This window comes from Ursus americanus, chromosome 21, assembly GCF_024610735.1.
Source record: "Ursus americanus isolate L20-20 chromosome 21, mUrsAme1.1.p, whole genome shotgun sequence".
NCBI classification, from domain to species: Eukaryota; Metazoa; Chordata; class Mammalia; order Carnivora; family Ursidae; genus Ursus; species Ursus americanus.
Genome location: NC_142147.1, coordinates 52354017 through 52381773, shown reverse-complemented (window position 1 = coordinate 52381773; position 27757 = coordinate 52354017). Strand labels below are relative to the sequence as shown.

Sequence of the window (27757 nt, the reverse complement as noted above, 5' to 3'; positions counted from 1 at the left end):
AATTATGAATCCGTGCAAAAACATGGATGAATCTCGAAATAATTCTGAGTGAAAGAAGCCAATCAGAAAAAGAGATTTATATGAGAAGAAGTCATATAAAATTCTAGGAGAAACAAACAAATAGAGCCTTGATAATTGATGGCACAGTATTGGGTGGTCAAACATATGTGTGTTTGGAGTCTGAAAAGAGGAAAGAGGGAGAATGGGGCAGAAAAAAAATTTAAGAAATAATGGCCGAAAATTCCACATTTGATCAGAAACATGAGCCACAGCTGTGGGATAAATACAAAAGCCCACAGTTGGATATATCGTAGCCGAACTGCTAAAAACCAAAGATAAAGAGAAAAAATGTAAACCAGCTAGTAGGAAAGCATATATCCCCTACAAAGACACAGGGTCTGAACGATTGCGCACTTTTCATCTGAAACAATGGAGGCCACAGACAACGGAATGACCTCTTCAAAGTGCTTACAGCACAGGCCATCTGCCTAGAATTCAAGAGCCAATGGTATATCCTTCAAAACTGAAGGCAAAATAATGACTCTGCCATTTTCTAGATGAAGAAAACAAGACACAGAGAAGTTGGGCAGCTGAGCTGGGATTTGAACCTCAGGGTTGCCTAATCGTAATGCTGTGGGGTCCTGTGATTTTTATTTCATCCTCAGAGTGCCAGAGGCTTAATGTTATCCCCATTTCCTGGATGGGCAAACTGAGGCTAAAATGGGAAAAGCAGCTTGCCTGAGGTACACAGTGAGTCAAGCAGGAGAAGCAAGATGTGTTATTTCGTTTATTCCGCGTCAGTACACTTTGGTGCACCCTCGGGCTATCTCGGGGAATAAACGTAGTAGGACCAGGGCGCCTGGGGGGCTCAGTGAGTTAAGCCTCTGACACTTGTTTTGGGCTCCGGTCATGATCTTAGGGTTGAGGGATCGAGGCCTGCGTCAGGCTCTGTGCTGAGCGTGGAGCCTGCTTGAGGTTCTCTCTCTCCCTCCCCCTGCTGACACGTGAGTTCCCTCTCTCTCTCTCTTAAAAAAAAAAAAAAAAAAAGTGGGCACTACCAATAATTATTTTGGGACAAGAGCCATAAATCAGGATGGACGGGGGTCCTAGTGGACAGAAGCTCAGGGGGAAGAAGCATCTTGTCCTAGGGCGCCCCACGTTCGCAGCTGAGCGCGGCACCGCATATTACCTGCTCAACACAACGGCCACCGCCAGGGAAGCGGGGAAGAGCCTCCCGACTGCCCCCCCCACCCCCGGGGAACCTGAGGCGCCCCACCTGGTCGAACTTGCGCTGCTTCTTCTCCAGCGTGCTCACGAGCTGCCGCTGCTGCTCCAGGTCCATGATGGCATCGTCCAGCTCCTGCCCCAGTTGCCGGCGGCCCCGCTCCAGCCGCTCCACCGCCTCTGTCTTCTCTGCCAGGCGCAGGGTCAGGGCCTCGACCTCGCGGGCTGCCCGGCGCCGGGCCTCCTCCCCTGCTTCCAGCGCCCCCGCCTCCTCCTCCTGGCGCCTCCGCCACTCTGAGAGCTGGGGGGCGGGGGGGGGGGGAGAGGGCGGGTGGCCGTCATGGCTCCGACCAAGGTGTTAGCTGGTAGTGCCCCACTTCCTGGAGGAGGAGACTGAGGCTGGAGGAGGGAAGTGACTGGCTGCACTGGGTTCTTCTGCCTCGGAGTAGGGTTGAGGTTGTGAGTTCTGTGAACCTCAGCTTCTTCAGGAGATGAAAATTACTCCCACTGGGACCCAGAAGATGAATCAAACCTGGACTCCACCCTGGGGAACCCCCCTTCTGATGGGGGAGACTGAGCATCATGGCCAGGGTGGTGGAGGCTAAGGTAGAAAAAGCATGGGAGCTGTGGGCCCCACAGGAGGAATTTAGAATCTGTTTAGAACATCCAAGAGAGACTTCCTGGAGGAGGGGGCATTTGAGATGGATCTTGAGGTATGCATAGGAGTCTGCCAACTGAAGAAGGGCATTTACAGGCATGCATTCAGCACTCATTCACTCAACAGGCATTTCTCCAGGCCTCCCATACGTCAGGCTCTATGCTGGCCTGTGCTGAAGACCAAGATCTAACTCTGACAGGGACCCACTTTCAGGGAGCTCCTATTCTGGTGGGGGACCCATGGGCAGAGACAGTTCCAGCCCAAGGTGACTGGAAGGGGACGAGGAGAAAAAAGGGTGTGGGAGCTCAGAGTGGGGCGGTGAGGGACCTCCCACAACAGGAGAGGCTGGCATTGAGTCCTGAAGAATGAAAGGGGTTTCTCGTGTGAAGTGGGGAAGAAGGTAAGAGATGAACACAGCTGAAGACAAGGAAGGGCCAGCAAAGGCCGGGCTGAGAGGCACACGCGCTATCCTGGGGGCACTGGGAGCCAGTGAGAGCTGTGAGCGGGGGAGGAACAGGGGCAGCTCTGTGATAGAAAGACCACGTGGAGGATGAACTGGAAGGGGAGAAACTGGAGGCAGGGAGGCCTGAAGGGAGGCTGAGATGAGGATCCAGTTGGCAGAGGATGAGGCCTGAGCAGGGCTAGGGCTGCAGGGGTGAGACAGAGTTGGGGGAGGAGGGGCGGGCTCTGCACTGACAGGCTGTGGGCTGAGGGAGAGTCAGAGATGAGAATGGGGGTCTCCCGGGGGTCTGGCCTATGACCAGGTGGGCAATGGGGCCATCCCTGAGCTGGGGAACCCAGGAGGAGTGGGTTGGGACTGGAGGCCCCTCCAGGTGTCCCCCCAGGACTGCTCACCTGGGCCTGGGCGGTCTGCAGCTCGCGGCCCGCCCGCTCCCTGGCGGCCGCCTCCTCCTCCAGCTGCTCCCGCAGCCCCACCATCTCAGCCTCTAGGGCTCGCGCCCGGGACCCCAAGGCCAGCTTCGCCCTGCTCTCCTCCTGCAGCATCTCCTGCAGATGGCGGGGACAACAGTGGTCAGGTGAGGGCAGAGGGTGGGGACGGACACGGGGCTGGGTGTGGAGGGGGGGCTGGCCTCACCTGGGCGTCGTGCAGCTGGGCCTCTGAGCTGCTCAGCTCCTTGCTCAGCCGGATGGCTCTGGACTCGGCCTCACTCAGGGCCCCAGACACGTTCTCCAGCTCAGCCTGCGGGGAAGGGGCACCTTCCAATGGCGCCTTCCGCCTGACCCCAGCCGCTCCTCCCCCTCAAATCCCCGCCACACTGGGCTGGTGGCGATGATCTCAAGGGGGCAGCTGCTGGGGAGACCAGCCTGGCGGATCCCCCAACAGTTCAACGCAGAGTTTCCGTATGGCCCTCACTCTCCGGGGGAAGGAAGCCCACTGGTTTCACTCACCAACCATTACTATTCCCAGTTTACATAAACGGAAGCGGAGGCACAGAAAGGTCAGGAAATGTGCCCAAGATGACACAGCTACCAGAGGTGGGACTGAGCCAGGCAGACTGGTTCTATGGCTGTGTTGTCCAATATGGTTGTACGTGGTTACTTCAACTTAAAAACTAAAAATAAATGAAAGTAAGAATCCACCTCCTCAGCTTTGCTCCCTGCATTTTGAGTGTTCAGTGGCTAAGCGGATCGCACAAATACAGACATTTCCATCACTGAAGAAACTTCTGGTGCTGCCCGGGACTCCGGCTATCAGCCACCCAACTCTACTTCTGGCGTCACTCTTTTGTGCGTGATGTGTAAAATGTTTAGTACGGTGACCACTAGGTAGCATGATTCCATTTGGGGCAGATCCTGGCTGTCCCCCCAAATCCACTCTTCTCTGGCCGCTCCACTCACCTGGACTCGCTGAAGCTTCTCGGTGGCCTCCGCTCGGGCCCGCTCCCCGTCACCAGCCCGGCCCTGCACCTCCTGCAGCTGGGACTCCAGGCGGCGTCTCCGCTGCTCGCCCTCGTGACGTGAGGCCTGCAGGCTGCTCAGCTCCGACCGCAGCTCAGACACTTCGGTCTCCAGGGCCAAGCGGGTCTTCTCCCAGGTACCTTTGCTCTGGCAAGGGAGAGAGACAAGTGAAGATCTATGCTTCCTCCTTCAAGCGGACCAGGCACACTCCTACCTCAGGGCTTTGGCACTAGCTGTTCCCTCTGCCAGCCCCCCGGAACCCCCCCATTCCTGCCCCAACCCACCCTCCGGGCCTGTTCCAGCTGCTCCACCAGCTCGCCCAGCGCCTGGCCATGGCGCTGCCTCAGCTCCTGCACCGCCACTTCGTGAACACGCGTCTCCTCTTCCAGAGCCTTCTTCAACTCTGTCACCTCCTGTTCCCTCTTGGACCTTTTGTGGAGGGAACACGATTTCAGAATAGAGAAAGGCAGGGACTCTGGGGGAGTGCCTCCTTTTATTGTTCCCCTTCAAGGATGAGGACCTCACTCTGCATTCCCTAAGGGATCTGGGTGGTAACCGAGGGAGGAGTGTGGCTTTAAGGGTGAACTCCTATTCATCATTCAAAACCCTATTCAAAAGGCCCTTTCTTAAGGATGTCTTCCTGGACTTCCTCGATAGACGTGGTTTAGGGACTTGCTGTTATCATCCACAATGCCCTGTGCTGCTCCCTTAGAGTGCACTTGTTCTGCACTGGGTCCCTTTGCCGGGATCTGCCTCCCCCAGACCGGGAGTCCCTGGGGGAAACGCCTGGGTCTGACTCATCTCTGTCCCCAGCCTGGCCTCAGTGCAGAGCTGATATTCAATAAACAACTGGTGAACGGCTAAACCCGTGTCGACGGAGGGCTCGCACCGATCCTTCTCCCCCCGCCCCCCGCCCTGCATGCGCCCGGGCTTCGCCAGCTGCCTCACCGGAGCTCCTGCTGAGTGTTGGTGGAATCCAGTGTGTCCTCTAGCTCGCTCCGCAGCGCCTCCAGCTCCTCACCCAGGTCCCTGCGCTGCTTCTCGGCCTTGGCCCTGGCCACCCGCTCGGCCTCCAGGTCCTCCTGGGCCTCAGCCAGTCCTGCTTGTGCCTCCCGCAGGGATTTGAGCAGCAGGGCCCGGGCACCGCCCTCCTCCTCTACCCTGGGGGTGGACAAGAACCATGGAGTCGGTACAGGGGCAGGCAAAGGGCAGGGATGATTTCTGGGGGCGGGGAGGCCAGGTGTGGATTTGGGGGTGGCCTGCCCCGGGCTGAAATCCCAGCTCTGCCCTTGGGTGCGTGCCTCAGTACTCAGAGCCTCAGTTTCCCTAGCTGTAAAGTGGGGATGACACTAAGAGTAATCACACGGACACTTATTCTGAGCCCCTGGGAACCCTTTACTATATTATCTCATTTAATGATCACACTGAGAAAACTGATGTACAGAGTGGGAAAGTCCTTGCCCAGGTCACACAGTCACGCAGTCAGCCAGTGGAAGATCTAACCCCAGCATCTGATCAGCCTCCTGACCCCGACGAGACGCAGCCTCTTGCAAAGAGAAGCTGAATTGAGGGGCAGCAGTGACTGGGAGTTAAACTGCTCAGAGAGCCATGCAGACCAGGGTTTGGATCCCCTGCTCCCCAGACCACGCAGGGAGCCCGACGTGGGGCTGGATCCCAGTACCCTGGGATCATGACCTGAGCCAAAGGCAGACACTTAACAGCCTGAGCCACCCAGGCGTCCTTTAAAAGCACTTTCACATTTCATCCCCACACTAACCTTAGGAGTAGCTTCAAAATCACCCTGTTTCACAAATGAAGAAACAGGCCAGTGAGGCCCATGGCACTTGGGTGAGGTCGTGTGGCTGGAAGGGGTTGGGCCCAGGGCTTGAACCCAAAAGTCAGACTAGGGTGTGAGTTCTTAACCACACACACACCCTGCGTACCGCTGATTGTAAGACATACATGTGAACTTGTAGGGGCGCCTGGGTGGCTCAGTTGTTAAGCGTCTGCCTTCAGCTCAGGTCATGATCCCAGCGTTGTGGGATCGAGGCCCGCATCAGGCTCTCTGCTCAGTGGGAAGCCTGCTTCTCCCTCTCCCACTCCCCCTGCTTGTGTTCCCTCTCTCGCCTCTCTCTCTGTCAAATAAATAAATAAAATCTTAAAAAAAAAAAAAAAGACATACATTTTAACTTCTAAGGTGAGCTGCACCTATGATCAAGGGCTGCGGGGGGCGGGGGGGAGGCATTCGCAACACCGAGCGCACACAGTAGGCGCTCCATAATTGCGACTGGGTGTAATCATAATGATACCATTCCTTTCATGGCCGGAGCGCTTATGTAATCACAGCTGACCCCCTATTCTGACCCCAGAACAGGGCAAGTCACTCGACACACGGGGCCTCGTTTCGCTCGTCCTCTTAAACCTGGTGGACTCTCACCAGGTCCAGTTTACAGAAGGGGACACTGAGGCTCCGTGTGGCTGAGGCGCATGCGCGCTGGCGGAGTCTCCCCGGGCGCCCCTCCCGCTGGCGGGCGGTGCACTGTGGATGGTGCACCGTGCAGGTCCCCGCTGGCCGACCCCTCGCCCCGCGCACCTGGCCAGGGCCGCCTGCAGCTCCTCCTCCTTGCGGCCCAGCTGGGCGCGCAGCTCCTCCCCGCGCTGCTGCTGCTCGGCCATCTGCTCCTGCAGCTCCGAGCTCTCCCCGTCCAGCCGCCGCTTCAGCTTCTCCAGCTCCTGGCGGCCCTTCTCCTCCTTCCGCAGGCGGTCTGGAGGCGGGAGCGGGGGCCATGCAGAAGGGCGCCAGACCCCACACCCAGGAGCTCCCCGATACCCGCGGCCCCACCCCGGCACCTGCCGGGGTGGGGGTGGGGGTAAAGCTGTGGCTCAGCATCTCCCTCTGTGCCCCCTCTTTCCGGCTTCCCCGACCCTGGGCCCCTGACCCCAGGGGCCATTTTCTCCTCCTCCCCCACGTGACACCCTGCTCCTGCTCAGGGGCTGTCTCTGCCCTGTCCTCTCCTGTCTGTCTCTACCGCCTTCTCCTGTGCTCTCTCTCGTCTGCTTCTGATTCTGAGTCAGTAGCAAGGGACAGACAACAATGTGTCTGAAACAGTCAGTGGGACAGAGACAGAGAGTGACCCATGACACGGACAAGACAGCAAGAGAATGGCATTTAGAGTGGCAGAAACAACCTAAGAGCTGGGAGGACACCCAACCTGTCTTGAGCCGTCCTTCCTGCCCCCATTTAGCAGATACGAAGGCTGAGGCTCCCCAGCACAGGAGGTTCACCCAACGTCCCCCTCCCCCACCGTGCCGAGCATGCGCGGTGCGGCTGCCCACTGGGGGACGGCGCTCACCCTCCATGTCCGCAATCGTCGCCTCGTATTTGAGACGAAGCTTATTGAGGCTCTTGACCTTCTCCTCCTCCTCGGCCGCCTGTGACGAGAACTCGGACAGACGCTCCTCCAGCAGCTTCCGCTCCTGAGGGTGGTGGGGGGGGCGGTCAGAGCAGCCCCCCCTCAACGCTCATCTCTGGTGCTTTCTCATCTGCATTTCTGCTCCTCTCCACCTTTCCCTGAGCCTCCTGCTCCCGACCCCAACCTTCCTTCCCCCTTCTCTTGGGTCTGCAGGCCCGTCCCACCCTCACCGGTTCACACCTCGGAACTTCAGGGGAGACTCCCATTATTCGAAGAACCCCACCATTCACTAACACACCATCCCACTCGTGGGCGCTGAGGTTCATTGCAAATCATGTGCGCGTATAAACAACACTGCAGTGAACATCCTTGCCCATCCGCGGCGATCCCGTGGAGTTCTGGATCCATACCTCTCTAAGTATGGGTTTGTGGACCCGCAGCAGCAGCACCCAACGGGAGCTTTTTAGAAATGCTGCATCACCCCAGACCCGCTGAATCAGAAACTGCATTTTAACAAGCTCTCCGTAGGATTCCTGGGCACGTTAGCATTTGAGAAGCACTGGCCTGGGGCAGTACTTTTCAAACCGTGAGTGGTTCTGGAAACCAATATAGTGTGTTGGCACTACCCTTAAAAGAAAGAAATAGAACACCGTAGAACGGAATAGCCATTGTACCAAAAGGAATGTTCCAGAAAACCGTGCATCCTTGACCTCTCACCTAAGGCACCATTGCCTCAGGGAAGCCTTCCCCGACTATGCCCAGGACAGTTGAGGCACCTGTCCCCCTCCATAGTCTTCTGTTCTTTTCTGACAGTTTAAGTCACAATGTTTATTTTCTGTGGTGTCTCATCTAGCATCCCTTCCCCCCAGCCCCGTGTGAGGACATAAATGGTTTTCTAGTTAGATCAATGCCGTATCCCCTGTGCCTAACCCAGTCCTAGCTGTGACAGGTTAAAGATGGCCGCAGATTCTTTGCCCTGTCCCCACCCAGGGATGGAGCCTAATTCCTCACCCACTGAATCTGGGCTGAGCCTATGACTGCTTTAAGCTCAGTGGCCTGGAAACCACAGTGTGCAGGCCAAATCTGGCCCACCACTTATTTTTATAAATAAAGTTTTATTGGGACACAGTCACACGCGTTTGATTATGTCCCACCTGTGGCCGCTTTCATGCTACGTCGGCAGAACTGAGCGCCAGTGAGAGAAGCACAGAGGCCGGCAAAGCGGGAAATATTTGCTATCTGACCTTTTACAGACGATGCTTGCCGATGCCTGATCTACAGAACTGGGCATAAGTGATGCCGTGTCAGTTCCAGGCTTAATACCTTAGAGGGCCTGGAGCCTTCCACTTCCCCTTCTCAGAGCCCTGAGCTGCCATGTAAGAAACCCAGGCTCTGCTGTGGGGACAGAAGCCACACGAAGGAGCACCGAGACCTCACACATCTGCACCCAGCCCCCACGTCATGGTGACTGCCGACAAGAGCCACGGCTGAGCCAACAGAGGGACTATGCGGCTGAGCCCCAGCCGAACCACAGAAGGATGGGATATCATGAGACGGTGGTTGTCTCCAGCCGTGTGGCTTTGGGTGTCTTACGCTCTAGCAGTGATAGGTAATGACACACAGTAGTTGCTCAGTAAACACCCGCTCGGGTGAAGGTATGACAAAGGGGAAGTGAAGGTGTGAAGGGCAAGGGTGAAAGGGAGACACAGCAGAGACTAGAGAGCCGGAGACCCCTAGAGGTGGCACTAACTGGGGGAGAGACAGAGAGAGAGAGCCAGCCGCCCCCGCATGCACCACAGCCCCCTGCCCCCGGGAGCCTACAGGCCACCGACCTTGCTCAGCTTGGCATTCTGGTCTTCTAGGAGTAGCAGGTCTTCCTCAAATTTCTTCAGCTTCGCCTCCGTGGTCACCTTCTCCAGCTGCAGCTTCTGCCTCGCCCCCTCCTCAGCCTCGAGATGGCTCTCTAGCTCCTGGAGGGAGGAGGGCAGGAGGGATGAGGACCCAGGGGCCGGGGGCTGGGGTGCGATGGGAAAGACGGGGTGGAGGGGATGGTCCCAAATCCCGAGCACTTGTGGCTCGGACAGGTCCACACTCTGGGCGAGGCTGGGAAGGAGCAAATCTTTACTGGTCTCCCTGTTTCATTCATTACCCCTGAGCCTTCCCTGAGGGCCCCGTGGGTGCCAGGCACTGTTCTGGGCACGGAAAATAGATACCTATTTTTGTCCTTATGGGAATGACATTCTTGTGTGTGCAGGAAGATTAGAAACAATAAACATAATAAATAAATAAATAAATAAATAAATAAATAAATAAATAAATAAAGACAGGTACTGTCCACTGTGGCAACACGTGGTGTGGGACTGGAAATTAAGATTCGATATCGGGTGACAGTGTGGACGGATGTCAAGGGTGTTATGCTGGGGGAGCTAAGTCAAAGACAAATAGTGTGTGATCTCACTTACGTGTGGAATCTAAAAAAACAAAACCAAAACATACAAAACACGGAGCTCATAGATATAGAGAAGAGATGAGTGGTTGCCGCGGGGCGAGGGAGGGTCAGTGAAGTGGGTGAAGGGGGTCAAACGGTACATACTTCTAGTTACAAAATAAATAAGTCCTGGGGATGTCATGTGCAACCCGACTATAGTCCATAACACTGTATTGTATATTTGAGAGCTGCTGAGAGAGTAGATCTTAAAAGTTCTCATCACTAGACTTTTTTTTGTTGTTACTATGTAAGATGATGGATATTAACTAGACTTACTGTGGAGATCACTTCGTGATATATATAAATACTGAATCACTATGCTGTATACCTGAACTAGTGTTATATGTCAAAAATGCCTCAATTTTTTTTTTTTTTAAGTAGGCTCCTCGGCATGGAGCCCAACACAGGGCCCGAACTCACGACCCTGAGATCAATACATGAGCTGAGATCAAGAGTCAGATGCCCAGGGGCACCTGGGTGGCACAGCGGTTAAACGTCTGCCTTCGGCTCAGGGCGTGATCCCGGCGTTATGGGATCGAGCCCCACATCAGGCTCCTCCGCTATGAGCCTGCTTCTTCCTCTCCCACTCGCCCTGCTTGTGTTCCCTCTCTCGCTGGCTGTCTCTATCTCTGTCGAATAAATAAATAAAATCTTTAAAAAAAAAAAAAAGAGTCAGATGCCCAACCAACTGAGCCACCCAGGTGCCCCAATAATACCTCAACTGAAAAAAATATATATATATCTATATATCTATATCAGTACGAGGTGCTGCCTTGTTACCTGCTATTGGGAGGACCTATGATGGCCTACCCACACGTCCTCCTCCTACCCGCTCTGCTCCCACGGATAAGGTCCACTGGACACATAACACTACACATCACGGGGACCAGGCACAGGGCCAGCTTCTGCCTACATAGTGGAGTTCAGTTGCCTGCCAGCCCTAGAGTTATTCAAACAAACCGATCACATCTCCAGGTAGAAACCAGGGATCACCCCATCCTTTTGTTACTACAAAACCTGCCTCCCACAGCTGTGGCCTGTTCATTTTATTTCTGAATGCAACCCCTGTGTGGCTCTCTGTGGCATGGTGTTAGGCCATCTCCATAACTATAGGGCAGGATCCTCCCCCACCTACAGGACGAAGAGGAGGTGATTAAAACCCTTACTGAGGTCCTGAAATGTGGTATGACTGAGAAACTGAATTTTCAAATTTATTTAATACTATTTATTTTAAATTTAAGACCAGATGTTCACTTATTCACTGGAAATTTTTTAAGTACGTCTGGCATAACATGGGTACCTCAACCTACTTTTTTCAAGTGAAGAGGTCGTAACACATAAATGCAGGTGAATACTGCCAATGAAAATTTAGCATCTGAATGAAGATGTACCCTAAGTGTAAAGCACATAGTGGATTTTGAAGGGGAACCATGGGAGGGTGGAGTGCCTGGGAATGCAGCAGCCTAGAGGCAAATGGAGCCAGGAGATGTAGAAAGAAACAGCACAAAGGATATCACCTCAGCACCTGGATCCAGCCATGCCTGAAGCTTATACATTCTGCAGTCTCCCATTATTTGAACCAAAGAAGTATTCTTTTGGCTTAAGCCACTTTGATTGAGTTTTCTGCAAATTCAGGGCCCAATGAGATGTGGTTTAGAGAAGCAAAGGTTGTCAGGATAGATAGAAGGGCATGGGGCGAGGTGGCCCATGGGCACACAGAGGCCAGACCTGTATATGCTGCTGCAGCCTCTTCTTGTCACTTTGCAGCTGGCGGCTGCACTCCTCCTCCTCGCCCACGCGGGCCTCCAGCTCCGCTACCACCAGCTCCAGTTCCTGCTTGCGAGCTGCCAGTCGCCCCCGCGTCTCCTCGGCCTCGGCACACAGCTCTGCCTCTGCTCGGAGCTGCTCTGCCAGGCGGGTCCGCTCCTCTTCCAGCTGGGGACAGGGTGGAAGGTCAGCACTCAGCAGGCTGTGCTCTCAGGGCAGTCTCAGTGGAGCACTCGGTCCCTCCTGCCTCCTGATTTGATTTGCCCTTTGAGGCCTGGAGGCTTTCCTGCAGGTCCCCATCTCAGGATGACCTCAACACCACCCCCCCACCAAGTCACCAAGTCAGACCTCTGGGTGCAGCCCTCTTCCCCATCCCCCTAACCTCCCAAAGCTTGAGCCTTATCCTCTCCCAGTGGACTCTCTCTCCAGCCTTCTCCCCAGCCTCCCCACCTCCAATCTCTCCCTCTCCAGTCCACCCTCCAAATACCCCCCAGAGGCCTTTCTACCATCTCACATTTCATTTAACACTCCTACGCCTAGAGATTTAACCAAAGGAAATAACTCACTAAAAGCAAAGAGGAAAATGCTCAAAAAAGGCTTTTGCTTTAGCATTACTTATAAGACACCAGAAAAACTGGACAATGGGAAGTTCACCACCTGCCTCCCCTCGCCCTGCCACAAGGCTGGCCCCTACCCTGTCCTCTCGGAGCCCAGCCCCCTGAGCATCTTGGCTCTGCAGGAACCAGCCCCTCGCCCAACACCCTGACTGCACCCCAGGGCCCTGCCTCCTGCACGTCACAGCCCACTAACACCAAACGGTCTCAGCCTCTATCCGGGGCCCCCCCACAACTACCCTTGAGTCTCGGCCGGGAGCCCTGCCCCCACGCCCTGGCTCCGCCCGCGGCCCCGCCCCCACCGCGGCCCCGCCCCTTACCTGTGCCAGGCGTCCCTGGAGCTCCCCCACCTCGCGGGCGCTCTGCTGCTGCAGCTCCTGCACTTTCTGCAGCTCCTGCGCCCGCGCCTGCAGCACCTCATCCTGCCGCGTCACCTGCAGCAGCGGCTTCACCTGGGGGGCAGGTAAAGGTGGAAATGGCTGGCTCCGCTTGTCCCAGGAGCTGAGGAACCACTCATACTCAGAGCAGGGCTCCATCCAATAGCGGCTCCGGGGCCCTGTGGCCTCCGGTGGGGACGTTAGTGTCCTGACTATCGAACGGGGATGGGAACAGCCCCCCTGCTCCACGGGGTTTTCGCAGTGGGTGAACAAGCTGACACTAGTAAAGAGCCTAGAACAGTCCGGGGCAAAGGCAAGCGGCGCTAAACGTGCTCCTTCTTCGCTCAGCTAACCCCGGGTGATGAGAGACGCCAGCGCCACCCCTCTGTAGCGCAATGTCTCTCAAAGTTCCCGAGTCCCGGTCCGGGGTGAGAGATGCACTTTACTCGGTGGGGTTCAGATGGGCGGGACAGGTGCCTCACACACACACACAATCAACTGAAAGGACAGGCTCCCCCTTGCTGAGTGGGATCCTCTCTGATCATTGCTGCCCCACTGCTTTCTATTTGATTCTTCTCGACTCTATGGTATTCTCTTCTGCCCTAACCCGTGGCATTTATCACGGCCACAATTTTCTATTTATCTGTGAGACTCATCCACTGATGCCTGTCGACCCCCACCCCCCCTGTCGATCCAAGACCCAGGGGCAGGCCAGCTTTCTCCTGAAGGGCCAGCTGGGAAACGTCTGAGGCTTTGCAGGCCACCCTGTCTCTGTTTTAATGACCCCACCCTGCTGCTGGAACACAGCGACAGCCACAGACAATGCCTTAACCGATGGGCATTCACGGCACAGGCGTCTGCGCCAGGCCTCCCCTTGCCGACCCCCGCTCTAGACTGTGGGCTCCATGGGGCAGAACTTTGCTTTTATTCACCATTTTATCACGATCCCCCCAAAAGTTATTGGCACATAGTAGGTGCTCAGTTAACACTGGCTGAGGGCACGTAGGCAGACCGCTCCCACACCATATTCAGAATTACACTGAATGGCTGTGTTTTTTGCCTCCAAATTTCGATCTTCTTTCCTCCTCTCCAATTTCCCATTGGGGGAACACGCTGCCCCCACGCTCACAGGGGGCCCGATGACCCGGCTCTGCCCCTCTGCTCCGGGTGGGCGTGTGACACCAGCCTGGCTCATCTGATGTGTCCTGATGAGTTCTGGGGTGGTCACATGACCCCAGCTGACCAAGGGCAAGGCAAACCTGGGACTCTGGCTAGAGCTTTGGAATAGGAGAAGACCATGCTAGCCTAGCTGGTGGGGGGACAAGTCTCAATGGGCTTGTGGCCCCCAGGTGGAAAAGCCTACAGGTGATCACCATGGAGGAAAGCCAGATGGGAGGCACAGAAGGTCAGATAATTGACATCACTGTTTGGGCCCTTGTGCAATAAAAGGCTGACTCAGCAGGACTGCATTGTCCAAACCCTGCACCTTTCATAGGAAGGCCTGGTCCTTGCTGGCTCCTGGAAGATAATCTGCAAGCTCTTGGAATATTCTGACTGAAAAGAGTGACTTTGTTACCTGGGGTTCTTGTCCCCCATGGTATCAACTTCACCTCTGGAGGGGCTGGAGACTGAGTAAGATCAAATGCATGGGGGGTCAGCCATGCCTATGAGACTGACCCCCCCAATAACAAGCTTGGCCACTGAGACCCGGGGGAGCTTCCCTGGTTGGCAACAGCCCGTATGTGTTGTCATACATTGTTTCTGGAAGAATTAAGCACCGTCCACATGACTCCATGTTGAGAGGACAACTGGAAGCCTGTGCCTGGTCTCTCCCGAGCTCTGTTCAGTGCACCTTTTGCCTTTGCTCACTTTATCTCTATCCTTTCACTGTAATAAACCATAACCTTGAGTATAACAGCTTCAGTAAGTTCTGTGAGTCCTCCTAGTGAATCACTGAATCTGAGGGGGTCTTTGGAACCCCTGACTCAGTCCTGGATCCAGCTGTTCCTGAAGCTGTCCTGAATCTTTTATCCATGTTGGCTTGAGTCAGATTTTTTTTGTCACTTGCTACATCAAAGAATCCTCGCTAACAAAGGTTAGGCTGATTGGTCCCATTTTACAGATGCAGAAAGCTGAGGCCCGAACAAAGAAAGCCACTTGCCCAAGCCGACTTGGCCCCAAGGTGCTGTCTCCTTGCTGCTCAGGCCACTTCCCCAGGCGCCCTCACCTTGATGAAGAGCCGCCACCACTGCCAGTGTCTCAGCTTGAGGTAAGCGGCACAGTTCCTCTGCATCACCCTCAGGGCACTCTGCTGCTGCTGCCGCTTCTGGAAGGCTCTGGGTGGGGAGACGGGCAAGTGGGAGAGTGAAGGCTCCGCCCCTCTAGGCCTGTGCCCTTAGCAAGAGAGCACAGCTCCCTTCACTTAGTCAACCATTGTTAAGTGCCTACTGTGTGCAAGCACTTTCTATTATTGGTGGATTCTGTTGCCTAGAGTCTGTCAGTCCTTCGGCCCTTGACTCTCTTGGCTCTGTCGCCTGCTCTCTGTCCACACAATCCTAGTTCAGGCCTCCTCTTCCCCCACATGGACCCTCACCCCCACCTCCCAGCCTCTAATCTCTTCCCTCCAATCCACCCCCAACCTGCCTCCTGAGTGGGTCTTTCTACACCCAGAGCTTACCCTCCCCTCCCCTGCTCACAGCTCTCCCATGGCTCCCCGGCACCCCCGAACAAGGTCCCCGCCCTTCAGCCTGGTGTTTGGGAGAGTCCTTTATTCTCTGATCCTCCCCCTGGGCCATTTCAAGGGGGAAGGTGACTCTCCTGCAAACTTTTCGCATTCCTGACACACGCCAGGCTCTCGTATCCCTGGGTCTTTGAACCAGCTGTCGCTCCCTGCCTGCAACACCTGTCCCACCCTCCTTCGTCTCTCTGGTCATCGAGCGTGACCTGGAGGCGTCCTGGTCTGCTGTAGGGTCTCCACACTGCACTTGAACGACCAGCAAAGCACGTCCCACTCCAGACTGTGATGCTTTGTGCCCCTATATGTCTCCCCCTCCAGAGCGGAGTCCCTCTAGCACTGGCTGGTAGGGTGACCACCATGCCCTGTTTGCCCAGGACTTTCTTTGTTTTAGCCCTGAAAATCATGTATCCTGGGGAACCTTCAGCCCCAGGCAAGGCAGAATGGTCGGTCAGCCTATGGCCAAGCCTAGCTCTTCTCTGTGTCCCCTGCACCGCTCAGCACTGGACCTGGCCTGTGGGGGCCCTCGGGGACAGTAGAAGCAACAAGCGGGGCACCCGGTGGCTCTATCCCTTTGTTTCCCAGCCCTTCTACCATCTCAGAGGTCCCGATCCCTGGAGCCATCTAGTCAACCCTTCCCTGCCCCAGCCTTGGCCAACAGGACCCAGGAGACAGCATGGTGCCCTACCTGCGAGCGAGGTACCCCCGGGCAGCTGCCTGGAAGGACACGATGATGTCTGTGACCTTCAGGTCCCGCTCCTCTTCCAGCTGGGCCAGGACCCCTGCCCGGAAGAAGATCTTGCTCTGTCCCACACGGTAGAGGTTGGGGTCCAGTTCTAGGGCCTGGATCTGTGAGGGGTGGAGGAGGGGTGATGAAGAGGAGGGGTGAGGAGAGGGAGGTCCCAGCTCCCCTCTCCCACTGCCTGGGACCCTGCACGGGCACACTTACGCACCCGCCGCCCAGCTCTACCCCTCACTCACCATCTTCTCGCAGGCCTGTTTCCCATCCATAAAGCCCTTGGGGATGGCATTGGGCGTCAGGATCTCGTATCTGCCCGGGGAGGGGAGGGGTGGGTGGGGAGTTAGAGCACACTGTCACTGAGCTCGTCCCATGGCCCAGCGCGGGGCTCCGAGTGACAACGATGATGATGAGAGGAACAGTATGAAGAGCGAACATTCGAGTATTTACAGAGCACCACACGCTGGGCTAAGAGCGTAATGCCACCAATGACAGCACTGACCCCAAGAGCTGCCACTCCTTGGACACTCCCCACGTGCTGATCGCAAGCGTTCTGTCTCCCCACCAGCATCACCGAGATGCGGAACACAGGTGGGTCCCGGAGTGGAAATGTGAGAACGTCTGGCACAGACAGCTGATGTCTCTAAAGACTTACAGTTGGGCTCCGAGCTAAGTGCCATGCGGCAGCTTCTTCCCAACATCCAAGCGCAGCAGAGAATAATACGGGATGCAGTTCACACACACATATGGTGTGTCCTCAGAGCCCTTACCCTGCTGTGCCCTTCCCTGGATCTCGACATTTCATAAAATATCATGCGTGTTATATATGCAATATGTGTATACATATATACATCATATACATAATACGTGTCCTATGTTAATACGACATTTTTTGTGACTGGTGACTGAGAAATGTGTGTGTGTGTGTGTGTGTGTGTGTGTGTGCGCGTATCAGGGTCGCTCAGTCACCAGGGGTGGGTTGTTAAAATGCAGATCCTAATTCAGGAAGTCTGGGGTGGTGCCTGAAAATGTGCATGATCTCACGAGCTGCCCAGCGATGTTCACGCTGCTGGTCCCGGCGACCACACTTTGAGCAGCGGACTCAGAGCTGCACTGTCCAACAGAGAAGCTACCGGCCACACGTAACCACTGAGCCCTTGAGATGGGGCCCGGCCAACGGAGGAACTGGATTATATATTTATTTATTTATTATCATTATTGTATTTAAAGATTTTATTTATTTATTTGACAGACAGAGACAGCCAGCGAGAGAGGGAACGCAAGCAGGGGGAGTGGGAGAGGAAGAAGCAGGCTCCCGGCAGAGGAGCCTGATGTGGGGCTCGATCCCAGAGCGCTGGGATCACGCCCTGAGCCGAAGGCAGACGCTTAACGACTGAGCCACCCAGGTGCCCCATATATATTTATTATTAAGATTATTTATTTTTGAGAGAGAGAGAACACAAGCATGGGGGAAGGGTAGAGGGAGAGGGAGAACCAGACTCCCCGCTGAGCAGGGAGCCCAACTCAGGGCTCGACCCTTGGGACTCCAGGATCATGACCTGAGCCGAAGGCACACAGTTAAGTGACTGAGCCACCCAGGCGCCCCAGGATTTTTAAATAACTTCTTTCTTTTTTTTTTTTTTAGAGAGAGAGAAAGCATGCATGCGCATAAGGGGGGGTTGGGGGTGGGGGGACCGTCAGAGGGAGAGGAAGAGAGAGAATGTCAAGCTGGCTCCACACTCAGCACTGAGTCAGATTATTGCCTGATCTCACAACCTTGAGATCATGACCTGAGCCAAAACCAAGAGTCGGAGGCTTAACGGACTGAGCCACCCAGGGGCCCCTGTTACTTGCTTCTTAAACTCTGGTATTTTCTGTTCTGTCCCTTTCTACTGCATTTGTAAAGAAATGCAGCTCGCCACACACGGTTTGCCACATAAGGCAATCTTTCTCCCGGGGAGCGGGGAGTGCCCTGAGCTGGGCCCTGCTCCCCATTTCACAGAGGAGAAAGCTGCAACAGGAACCAAAGGCACTTGCCCCGACTCCCCAAACTCAGAAGTAGCAGCGGGGGTATTTGGATGCAGATGCGGGGGCTTCCAAACCCAAGTCCCGCCCCGCCCCGGCCCGCCCCATCGCACTCACCGCTGCCGGAACTCCTGGAAGAGGATGCGGTTGGGGAAGCCCTGGCGACAGATGCGGATGCCCTCCAGGACGCCATTGCAGCGCAACTGGTCCAGCACCAGTCGAGGCTCCAGCTTGCCGGCCTGCGGAGAGCAGGGACGGACGCGCGGGGTCGGCAGCGGCCACACGGGGGCGCCACTCACCGGCCGGCAGCCGCCTGGGGAAACCAGGACGGGCCCTTGGGCAGATCAGAAATCGTGGGCGATTTCACACGGGTCAACCTCTAATTTACTGAGCACCTACTGCAGGCCAGATAGAAATCCCTGCCCTGGGGGAGCTCACAGTCCAGAGGGAGACGCTGACAATAAATGAGGTCAAGAAATCAATCACTAGTCAACGTGGGACGTAAGTAACAAGAAAGTGCTAAGGAGAAAAGAACTGCAGGGAGGGCAGGGAGTGCTGAATCTGCACAGGGGACAGTTGGGGAAAGGCCTCACTGGGAAGGTGATGCGTGAATAAAACCCATACATCATTGTTTTGGAGTAGCTAATTTTTGTTGCCTTTTTTTTTTTAATTGCCTCTAAAAAAAAAAAAAACTTAAACAGTACAAAAATTCAAACTCGACATTCTAAAAGAGAACTCTTGCCTTGTCCTGGCCCCCAGAGTGGGCAACATAATCCCCAGTTTCTTTCTTTTTTAAAAAAGTAGGCTTCACGCCCGGCATGGAGACCAATGCGCCACGCTTGAACTCACGACCCTGAGATCACCCTGACATCAAGACCTGAGCTGAAATCAGGAGTTGGACTCTTAACTGACTGAGCCACCCAGGCACCCCACAATCCCCAATTTCTTACAGAACTTTCTAGATCAGTTGTTCTCAACCCTGGCTACACACTGGCCCCCTCTGGGAAGCTTAAAAAAAAAAAAAAAAATCCAACAACCGGATCACAGCCCAGGGTAGAATGTGAATCTTTGGGGAGTGGGATTAAAATATGAGAACCACCATTCTAGATCTTTTTCTAGGGCCACTGGAGCATATCTTATACTTATGCATCTGTCAAACATTTATTGAATATCTGCTGTGTGCCAAGCACTGACTGTTGTAGGCACTGGGGACTCAACAGTGAAAAAGCAGATAAAAGCCTCTGCCCTCAGATTGTTTGTGTTGTGGCGAAAGGGAGTCTCCCTTTATTACTATATGTGTCCCCGCTTCCTTAGCAATAAGGCTTCACTGCGTCTCCCCTGCGGCTCTCAGTCCTCAGTCTGATCGCGGTGCCACGCATGGTCATGTGACCCAGGCCTGGCCAATCACAGTGTGTCGTTTGGGGGTGGGCACAAGACTCATCCCGGACCAATGAGGACACTGGGCAAGAGGCTTTTTTCCCCTTTTTCCCAGGGTTGCTGAACTGGGACAACCAAAGTTTGGAGCCACTGGGGGCAGCCTTGCCATCCTGAGGGGAGTAAGAGAAAGAAAGAGAGAGAGAATGAGATTCCTTCAGAGTTAAGACAACACAGAGCCAAGCAAAGAAAAAAGATCCCTGATACTACCATTTGCACACCTGGATCCAGCTATAACTGAACCCAACCGTGGAATTTCAATTATGTGAGTTTATACATTCTCGTTTTTGCTTAAGCCACCGTAGTTGACTGTCTCGCAATCAAAACAGCCCCAAGGAACTAGCTGGAAAGAGCTGTAGTCGGAAATGATATATAGGATGGTCTCATTGATGTTTTCTTCCTTCTTCCCTCTCTCCCACTCTTTGACAAAATATTGGGCAGGCTTGAGTGGGGGAGGGGCCGGGAGGGCCAGAGATGGGTTATATTAAAGGGGACTGAGAAAACACGCAAATGTGTAGTATTCTGTAGGATCCAGGTGTCTCACTGTCACACAGACACAAAAAGCCACAAATTTGCATGAGGAAAAAGTTACAATGAACTCTGTGATGCTGAGACAGAACTTGGCATATTGGTGTGAACTCAGAGTTTTCAACATGTAAGGATAGTTATAGAAAGCAATATAGAGGGGCGCCTGGGTGGCACAGCGGTTAAGCGTCTGCCTTCGGCTCAGGGCGTGATCCTGGCGTTATGGGATCGAGCCCCACATCAGGCTCCTCCGCTGGGAGCCTGCTTCTTCCTCTCCCACTCCCCCTGTTTGTGTTCCCTCTCTCACTGGCTGTCTCTGTCTCTGTCGAATAAATAAATTTAAAAAAATCTTAAAAAAAAAAAAGAAAGCAATATAGATATAAACGCGTGTATACAGGGGCGCCTGGCTGGCTAAGTCAGACGTGGCTCTTGATCTACAGGTTGTGAGTTCGAGCCCCACATTGGGTGTAGAGATCACTTAAGGGCAAAAACATGTGTATACGTATGTGAATACACATCTATACATACGTGTATGTCTGTATACGCACTTGTGTGTATATATACTCAGCTGTTTGCTGAGCACACCTAACACCCAGATCTTAGACTCTAAGCACCATTCACTAAAAAGAACCAGGGCTCCTTGGAGAAATGGGCGAATCTATGTACCGTATTTTATCAAATATCAGCCTCCATCAATTGTAAAACACGCTGTTACTTTACATACCGCCAAGAAAGAAAAACTATCAATTAACCTCTGACAGGCCATTGATTGTAAGCCGCACCCCCAACTTCAGAGACGCTGAAGTGTGAGCTTCGGGTACCTCATTTTGTATTTCATTTTCCACCAATGTTGAGCCTTCTCTACACGACCCATTCTCTGATTTTCCTAACAAGAGAACCTTTTGGTGGCCTGGGAAGCCAGGCATGGTCTCCGCACTCGTACATAACACCCCCAGCGCCAACAGCCTTCATTCCATCCCCTGCACCTTTCATGCCCCAACCTCCCACCAGGCCTTTGCACAAGCTGTTCTCTCCTCAGGATTCCACTTATCCTTCAGAGCTCAATGACCACCTCCTCCAGGGAGGCTTCCCTGACTTCACAGACCAGATTAAACCTTAGGTGATACCATCCCTACAAATTCAACCAGACATTCACTATGGTTGCTCAGTTGAATGTCTGTGCTCCCCCTTAGACTGTGAGAATAGGAGTTGGCTGTGCTTTTTACTCGAAAGTATCCCCGATATCTGGCCCTTAGTACATGCTCAATAAAATTTAAGTCCCATGAACTGAATGAATGCATTTCCCTAGCAGTGCACTGAGCCTGGGAGGGAAAGCAACTTGCTCAAGGTCACATAGCCAGTCAGAGGCGAGCCTGGCTCCAGCCAAGTTCAGTGGCCAGGCCTTTACCCCCCGCCAGAGTTGTCCCCCTCCCCAGGCTGGTCACTCACCCTCTTCTCATGGTTGGGGACGATACAGCGGACGAAGCTGGGGTTGGTGTTGCTGAGTGTGGCCATGAGACGGCTCAGGGACTCCTTGTAGAGCTGTCCCACTGTTCGGAACATGCCCCGGCGGGGGCGGCCACCCGGTGGGCCATCCCCAAGGCTGCTCACCTGCTCCAGCCCCACGATGCCTTCCACTATGGGAAGAGGAAACAGATGTAGAGAAAGGAGGGGGTCAGGGGTCAGTTGAAGGTGGCCTGGGTTGGTTACAGTTCAAGGGTCTTATCATTTATAGGACCTGGCGCTTTACATACGAAACACTGGTAAGATAAGGTGTTGTCAGCCCCACTGGGCTGATGTGTAAACTCAGAAAGGAGGCTCAGAGAGGTGGAAGACTGCGTCTAAGGCCACACAGCTTAGAAAATGCAGATCTACGATTTGAACCCAAGCAGCGTGAGTCCTCTGGAACCCTGGCCTCTGACCTCTCGTCTTCTCAAGGACACGATCTCCATCTCCATGTTCCTGATCCATGAGTGCTGATGACGACAGCACATGCTTACCTACCACTTTCTCTCTGCCAGGCGCCGCTCAAAGCACTTTACACACGCCTGCTTGTTTATAAGCCTAGAAGAATCGTTCCCATTTTACCAGCACGGAGAGGGCGCCAGGGATCACGAACGCAGCATGGTGGCAGTGTTAGGAACTTAAAACGATGTCCCACTGAAAACGGTAATAAAGCCTGGCTTTTATGTGCAGTGTTTAAAAGAAGACAGACGCTTCCACTGAACCATTTTTCCAGTAAGGCCTGATCTTGTCATTTGATGGTGTCACTTCAGCTAGTAAGAAATACCTACTCCTTCACCTCGAATTCTGTTCTAATTCCTGCCAGGTTTCTCAGGAACCTGCAGCCGGGGCAAACTCTGACACCCTGCAGCCCTCAACAGGGAGGGTCATCGGGGTCAACCAGGTAATCCTCACTTCTGGCAGGGCCTGGTGTGCAGCGGGGCTCACGGAGGGCCTCTGCCTCCCCAGGTTCAACACTCCTTCTCACTGCCATTCTCCCGGCTATTATCAAAAGGATCATTAAGTTCTTACAGCACCAAGAAGAGGAGAGGCTCTGGGACCCGATGTCCTGGGTTCAAATCTCAGCTCTGTCCCTTACTGGCTGTGTGACCTCGGGCAGGGGACATAAACTCTCTGGGCTTCAATGTCCTCCTCTGTATAATGGGGATAAGAGTGCTAACACCTGCCTCCCTGGGTTGTTTGGAGGAGTTGAGGGGTTAGTAATCATAAACGGGCTTTTGCACATAGTAAGTGCTCAGTAGACGCCAGGTGGTATTATCATAATTGCTTGTCCTTTTGCATGCGGTTAAGTTAGAAAGCTAGAAAGCGGGCGCTGCTACAGAGAGTCTGGAAACTGAGGGAGGCGCCAAGGAAGGAGAAGAAGGGCGACCGTCCTCCATGTGGAGGAGAGGGGACAGATATTTAAGTCAGGTACCCGGTCCGACAGGCCCACCCTCCTCGGCCGGCAAATCTCACCCGTTGTCGCAGAGCAACACCCACCCCCTGACGGAGAAATGGCAGAGCCGCGCCTCCCTGAAGATCCTGGGGGCGACGGTGGGAAGGAGCCAAGGAAAGAGAATTGCTGGAAGCCCCCGTGTTCTTGGGAGGTGGTGAGGACGGAGGAGGGGAGGGACAGAGAGATGGGGGCAGGAGATGCAAAGGGAACAGCAAGAGAAGGGAGGAGAGAGAGAAGGTGGCAGAAAAAAAAAGAGTGTTATTATTAGTCAATAGCACAAGGCAAAGCGGGAGGGAAAACTTCAGTGTTGGCCGTGAACTTCTAAAGCCAGGGGGACTGTCCCGTTCACCTTGTGTCTACCCACTGGAGGCTTCTAAGTTGACTGAAAGGATGAATGTCCTTTGTGAAAATTTAATGCTAAGGGGAAAAAAATTTCTCTCCCTAGAGGTTGAATCTATCTGTTGGATTAGGTATCCCTTTTTGCCCTGGCTGCCAGGAAGCTCGAGGACTGACTTGATACTCCTACCCCGTTTGTTGCGTTTGCCTCTCTGAGGAAAGCTTGTCTTGTCTGCCTTTCCCCCTGGGCTACCAGGATGCTGGGCACCCGACTCTGGGCTCAGGACAGCTGTCATAGAGATTGACGCACAGACGGCCACCCCGTCCCCATCCTTCCCTGTGACTTGCAGCTCCTTGAATCTGGGCTGTTGTGACTTGCTCTGTTCAGGAGAACAGTGGAGGAAGTAACACTGTGCCAAGTTCAAGTCCCGGACTCAACAGGCTTCCCAGCTTCCACTTCTCTCGCGGAACCCCTGGGGGGCTGGGCTCCTATGAGATGGGGCATGTGAGGCATCACGGTGGTGGGGGGCATGATGTGTCCATGAAGGGGACACAGATTTTGAGGAAGTGTGTGTGTGTTGGGGTGGAGGGATTTTTCAGGCTGAGGAGACGATTCTCAAAGCAGAATCTGGTTCTGTCATTGGACACTGAACACGGCTTGTCAGTCCCTCGTGTGTAAACCACGCAAGACACAAACATCAAATCTCTGTCTAAAATCAGCTCACCAGCATCAAGGCACCTGGCGCCCTTTTGTTCCATGAATTTGTTTGGGAACCACATGTCTTCTTATTTTGCTCTCCTGTCTCATTGCATGGGCTGGCCCTTTTAACTACAACTACAACCACAACTTCAAGAAAAAGGCTAAGGCAAACCAACAGGTTCTGGAAGCCTTGAATCAGGAGGAACCAAGATGCTGCTTCTGCCAGTTGTTAAAATCATCTCTCCTCTAAGGATGGGGAGTGGCAGACCAGGCTTGGAAAGCTCCGGGGTTCACTCCAAAGACATTCGGCTTTTCTGTCCATGCCTCCTAGAAATGCCATTCCAAAAAGACAGATGGCCAAACCCACATGGGCCTTGCTGGAGCAGGAAAGCTCTCCCAAATGACATCGTGATCTGTTACTCCTTTCTTCTTCCGTGGGCGCCCTGACGGGAAGTTTGTGAGAGCCTGGAAAGCAAAGCCCCAAAGCCGACTAATCTATAAAACACCACACTGCTGAGTTCTCGTGTGATTAATTCTTTTTAGTCAAATCTCTTGCTTTTCTTCTTTTTTAGAGATCATATGCCAACTACAATGAATAACTTTCTCTCTTCCTTTATAATATCCGTATAGTTATTTCTTTTTCCAGTCTGATTGCACAGGCTAGTAGTGCCAAATCCAGGTTTCCCAGCAGCGGTGACCATGGGCATCCTCATCTCGTTTCTGATTAAGGGGGATGTGTTTTGTCATCGAGTATGATGCTGGCTGAAGATAGCAACCAACCAACCAATCACTGATTGGAAATACTACCGGGAGATCGTCTGGTCTACCTGTCTAAGTTCCGCAACTGAGCAGACAACTCATGATCAGAATGTAGCCTCTAGAACAAAGGTGTTCACGCTGTGGGCTGGAAAAAGGGATGCACAGAGCTCCAGGGGCAGGGAAGCTGGGGAAGCTGGCCCTCACCATCTTTCCAGATCTCTGCCGTTAGCTTGTCCGTGCTCATGTGAAGCAGGGCTGCGACGTTGTCATTCAGCGGGTCCATGTTTTTCATCAGCCACTCATTGGCCTTGTAGTCGACCTGGGTGAAGTCAGGCAGAGGAGGGTGGTGAGCTTGCAGCTTCACCAGCTCTCCCATTTCCCAAGGAACCTCCCAGAAGCTCTAAGACGGCCAGCTCCTGAGCTCACCACGGTTGAGAGAGCGTTGGTGCCACCTTGTGTCTGTTCCGGGAACTGCACCCTCCATCTACTCCATCAACGTGGCCCCTCTCCCTCTACTTCCCTTATCTGTCCTTGGCCCACCCTGAGGACCTTGTCCACCATCACTTCTTCCTTATCCATTCTAGTCCAGCCACACTGGGCTCCTCACTGTTCCTCAAACACACAATCTCATTTCTACGTCAGGTTTACCCCTGCCATTCCCGCCACCGTGGATTTTCACATGTCTGGCTCCTTCCTAGTATTCAGGGCTTTGCTTTAAAGGCTCCCAGAGTCACAGTCTTGACTGGCACGATCCCCCACGCATGTGCCCCCCACCAGACAGTGGCTCCCTGAGGCCAGGACTCGGATCTGACTCACAGCACAGGGCTGGGCCCACGGGAGGTCTTAGATGATGTGTGGAAGAGGAAGTGAGGGCTAGACACAGAGGTCTCCTGCCTCCCAGCCTCTGCATGCTGTTCCTTCCGCCTGGACAGCCCTTCCCGTCCCTCACCCATCCTTTGCTGGCTGTTACTCATCATTTAGGCCAGGGATTGGCAAACAATGGCCCACAGGCCAAATCCGGCCTGCCACCTTTTTGTAAATAAAGTTTTGTTGGAATACAGCCCTCATTTCTATATAATTTATGTATCCCCCAGGGTGTCCTTCGAGCTACAGTGGCAGAAGTGAGTAGCTGTGGCAGAGACTGTCTGGCCCACAAAGCCGAAACTATATACAGAAGATGTTTGCTGACCCTTGATTTAAGTTCCAGATCAAGCATTGCTCTCCTCTGTGAAAGCTCCCCCTGCAATCCTCCTCCGAGCTTTGACGCTGCCCCCACTGAAGCACCTAGCAGCCTTCTATCCTCATGGTCTGTGTTTCTCCCTCTCCCAGATCTGGAAATTCGTGAGGACAGAAACCACGTCCGGCGTGGGGCCCCAGCTTCGCTCAGCACGGGGCTGAGCGCACAAAAGGCCAATCTTTGCCGAATGAGGTGAATAAAATGCACACACCTCTTCTCGCGGCCAACTCCTATCCACCCCTCAAAGCCTACTGGAAATATCCCCTCCTTGAGGAAGCTTTTGCTGACTTCATCAGACAGAGTCCTCAGTCCTGCCTGGGCTTCCCCGGCCCCTGGCGGTGTCTCGTTCCAGGGGACATCGGGTGGCCCCTGTGTTCCCTCTGCACTGTCCCCGCATCTGCAGCCAAGTGGTCCCCACCCCCGCCCACAGGCCTCGAGGCCGGCCCAGTCCCCTACCTTGCCCGCATAGTGCAGGACGCTGAAGTCCGCCTGGTCCCGCAGGTTCCTTGGCCGCTGGAACTTGGGGTGGCCCCCTTGCTCCTGGGCCACCTTCTCTACAAAGGACTTGTCCGTGGCCTTTGGGAACCAGCACTCCTCGTCCAGCAGGGCCAGAAGTCCAGGAGGGTTAGCCTAACCATCAACAGGAGGGGAAGAGGACGTCAGATCCCCACACACTGGACACTCAGGTTGCTGCTAACTTGTAGCTCTTGTAAGAGGCACACAGACATACAACCGAACATGAGAACAGTAGTTACGGCTGTGGCCGCTGATGAGAGCTTCGGCTCAAGCCAGGCCCCGGCAGGCACGTCCGGGGCCTACGCATCTAGCAGCCACCCATCTATGAAGCAGACGCTGTCATGAACCGATTTAGAGGCCGGAGGCCCAGCGGGGCAGCAGCCGGACCGAGGTGCCAGATCTCGTGGCTGGTGGAGGCGGGAGGGAGCGGGAGGGAGCGCCAGGGGCGGGCGGACCCTCAGGCTCACCGGCCGCTCGATGAGGTCGATGCAGGGCTGCAGGTCGAGGCCAAAGTCGAGGAAGGTCCAGGGGATGCCCTCGCGCTGGTACTCCTCCTGCTCCAGGATGAACATGGTGTGGTTGAAGAGCTGCTGCAGCTTCTCGTTGGTGTAGTTGATGCAGAGCTGCTCGAACGAGTTCAGCTGCAGGGGTGAGGGCGCCAGTGAGAGAGGGGCAGAGATGGGGTGAGGGGGCAGAGATGGGGGGACAGAAACTGGGGAGGAGGAGAGACTAGGGGGGATGGAGACCACGGTGGGTAGACAGACACCCAGAGGGAGGGGGACAGAGACCAGAGGGAGGGGGGACAGAGACCAGAGGAGTGGACAGAGACCAGAGGGAGAGGACAGAGACCAGAGGGAGTGGACAGAGACCAGAGGAAGGGGGACAGAGACCGAGGGAGGGGGGACAGAGACCAGAGGGAGAGGACAGAGACCAGAGGGAGGGGGACAGAGACCAGAGGGAGAGGGACAGAGACCAGTGGGAGGGGACAGAGACCAGAGGGAGGGGGACAGAGACCAGAGGGAGGGGGGACAGAGACCAGAGGGAGAGGACAGAGACCAGAGGGAGAGGACAGAGACCAGAGGGAGGGGACAGAGACCAGAGGGAAGGGGAGAGAGCCAGGGTGACGGCACCCTCCCAGTCCCAGCCTGGCACCAAGTTCAGACCTGGAAGATCTCAAAGCCGGCGATGTCCAGGATGCCCAGGAAGGAGGCGCCCTGGCGGGGACTGCGGTCCAGGGCACGGTTGAGGCGCAGGACCAGCCAGCGGAAGAGGCGCTCGTAGGTGGCCTTGGCCAGGGCCTCCAGCGCAAAGTCAGCCTGCGGGGGAGTTGGG

At 54.5% G+C, this 27757-nt stretch overlaps 1 protein-coding gene across 4 annotated transcripts in view; it reads right to left on the bottom strand.

Moving 5' to 3' along the window:
- MYH14 (myosin heavy chain 14) overlaps positions 1-27757 on the bottom strand; it is an 80115-nt gene that overhangs the window by 17879 nt on the left and 34479 nt on the right. For all 4 annotated transcript variants that reach the window (XM_087871137.1, XM_087871139.1, XM_045775069.2 and 1 more), the window contains 20 exons: positions 27589-27741; positions 26893-27066; positions 26366-26539; positions 24877-24991; positions 21368-21555; positions 18077-18198; positions 16177-16246; positions 15884-16044; positions 14689-14797; positions 12405-12536; positions 11432-11638; positions 9048-9185; positions 7156-7279; positions 6396-6567; positions 4751-4963; positions 4087-4231; positions 3743-3949; positions 2979-3083; positions 2738-2890; positions 1277-1525 (listed from right to left, as the gene is read on the bottom strand). In XM_087871137.1, coding sequence (XP_087727263.1) covers positions 1277-1525; positions 2738-2890; positions 2979-3083; positions 3743-3949; positions 4087-4231; positions 4751-4963; positions 6396-6567; positions 7156-7279; positions 9048-9185; positions 11432-11638; positions 12405-12536; positions 14689-14797; positions 15884-16044; positions 16177-16246; positions 18077-18198; positions 21368-21555; positions 24877-24991; positions 26366-26539; positions 26893-27066; positions 27589-27741 — 3111 coding nt within the window. The remainder of the gene's footprint in view (positions 1-1276; positions 1526-2737; positions 2891-2978; positions 3084-3742; positions 3950-4086; positions 4232-4750; positions 4964-6395; positions 6568-7155; positions 7280-9047; positions 9186-11431; positions 11639-12404; positions 12537-14688; positions 14798-15883; positions 16045-16176; positions 16247-18076; positions 18199-21367; positions 21556-24876; positions 24992-26365; positions 26540-26892; positions 27067-27588; positions 27742-27757) is intronic.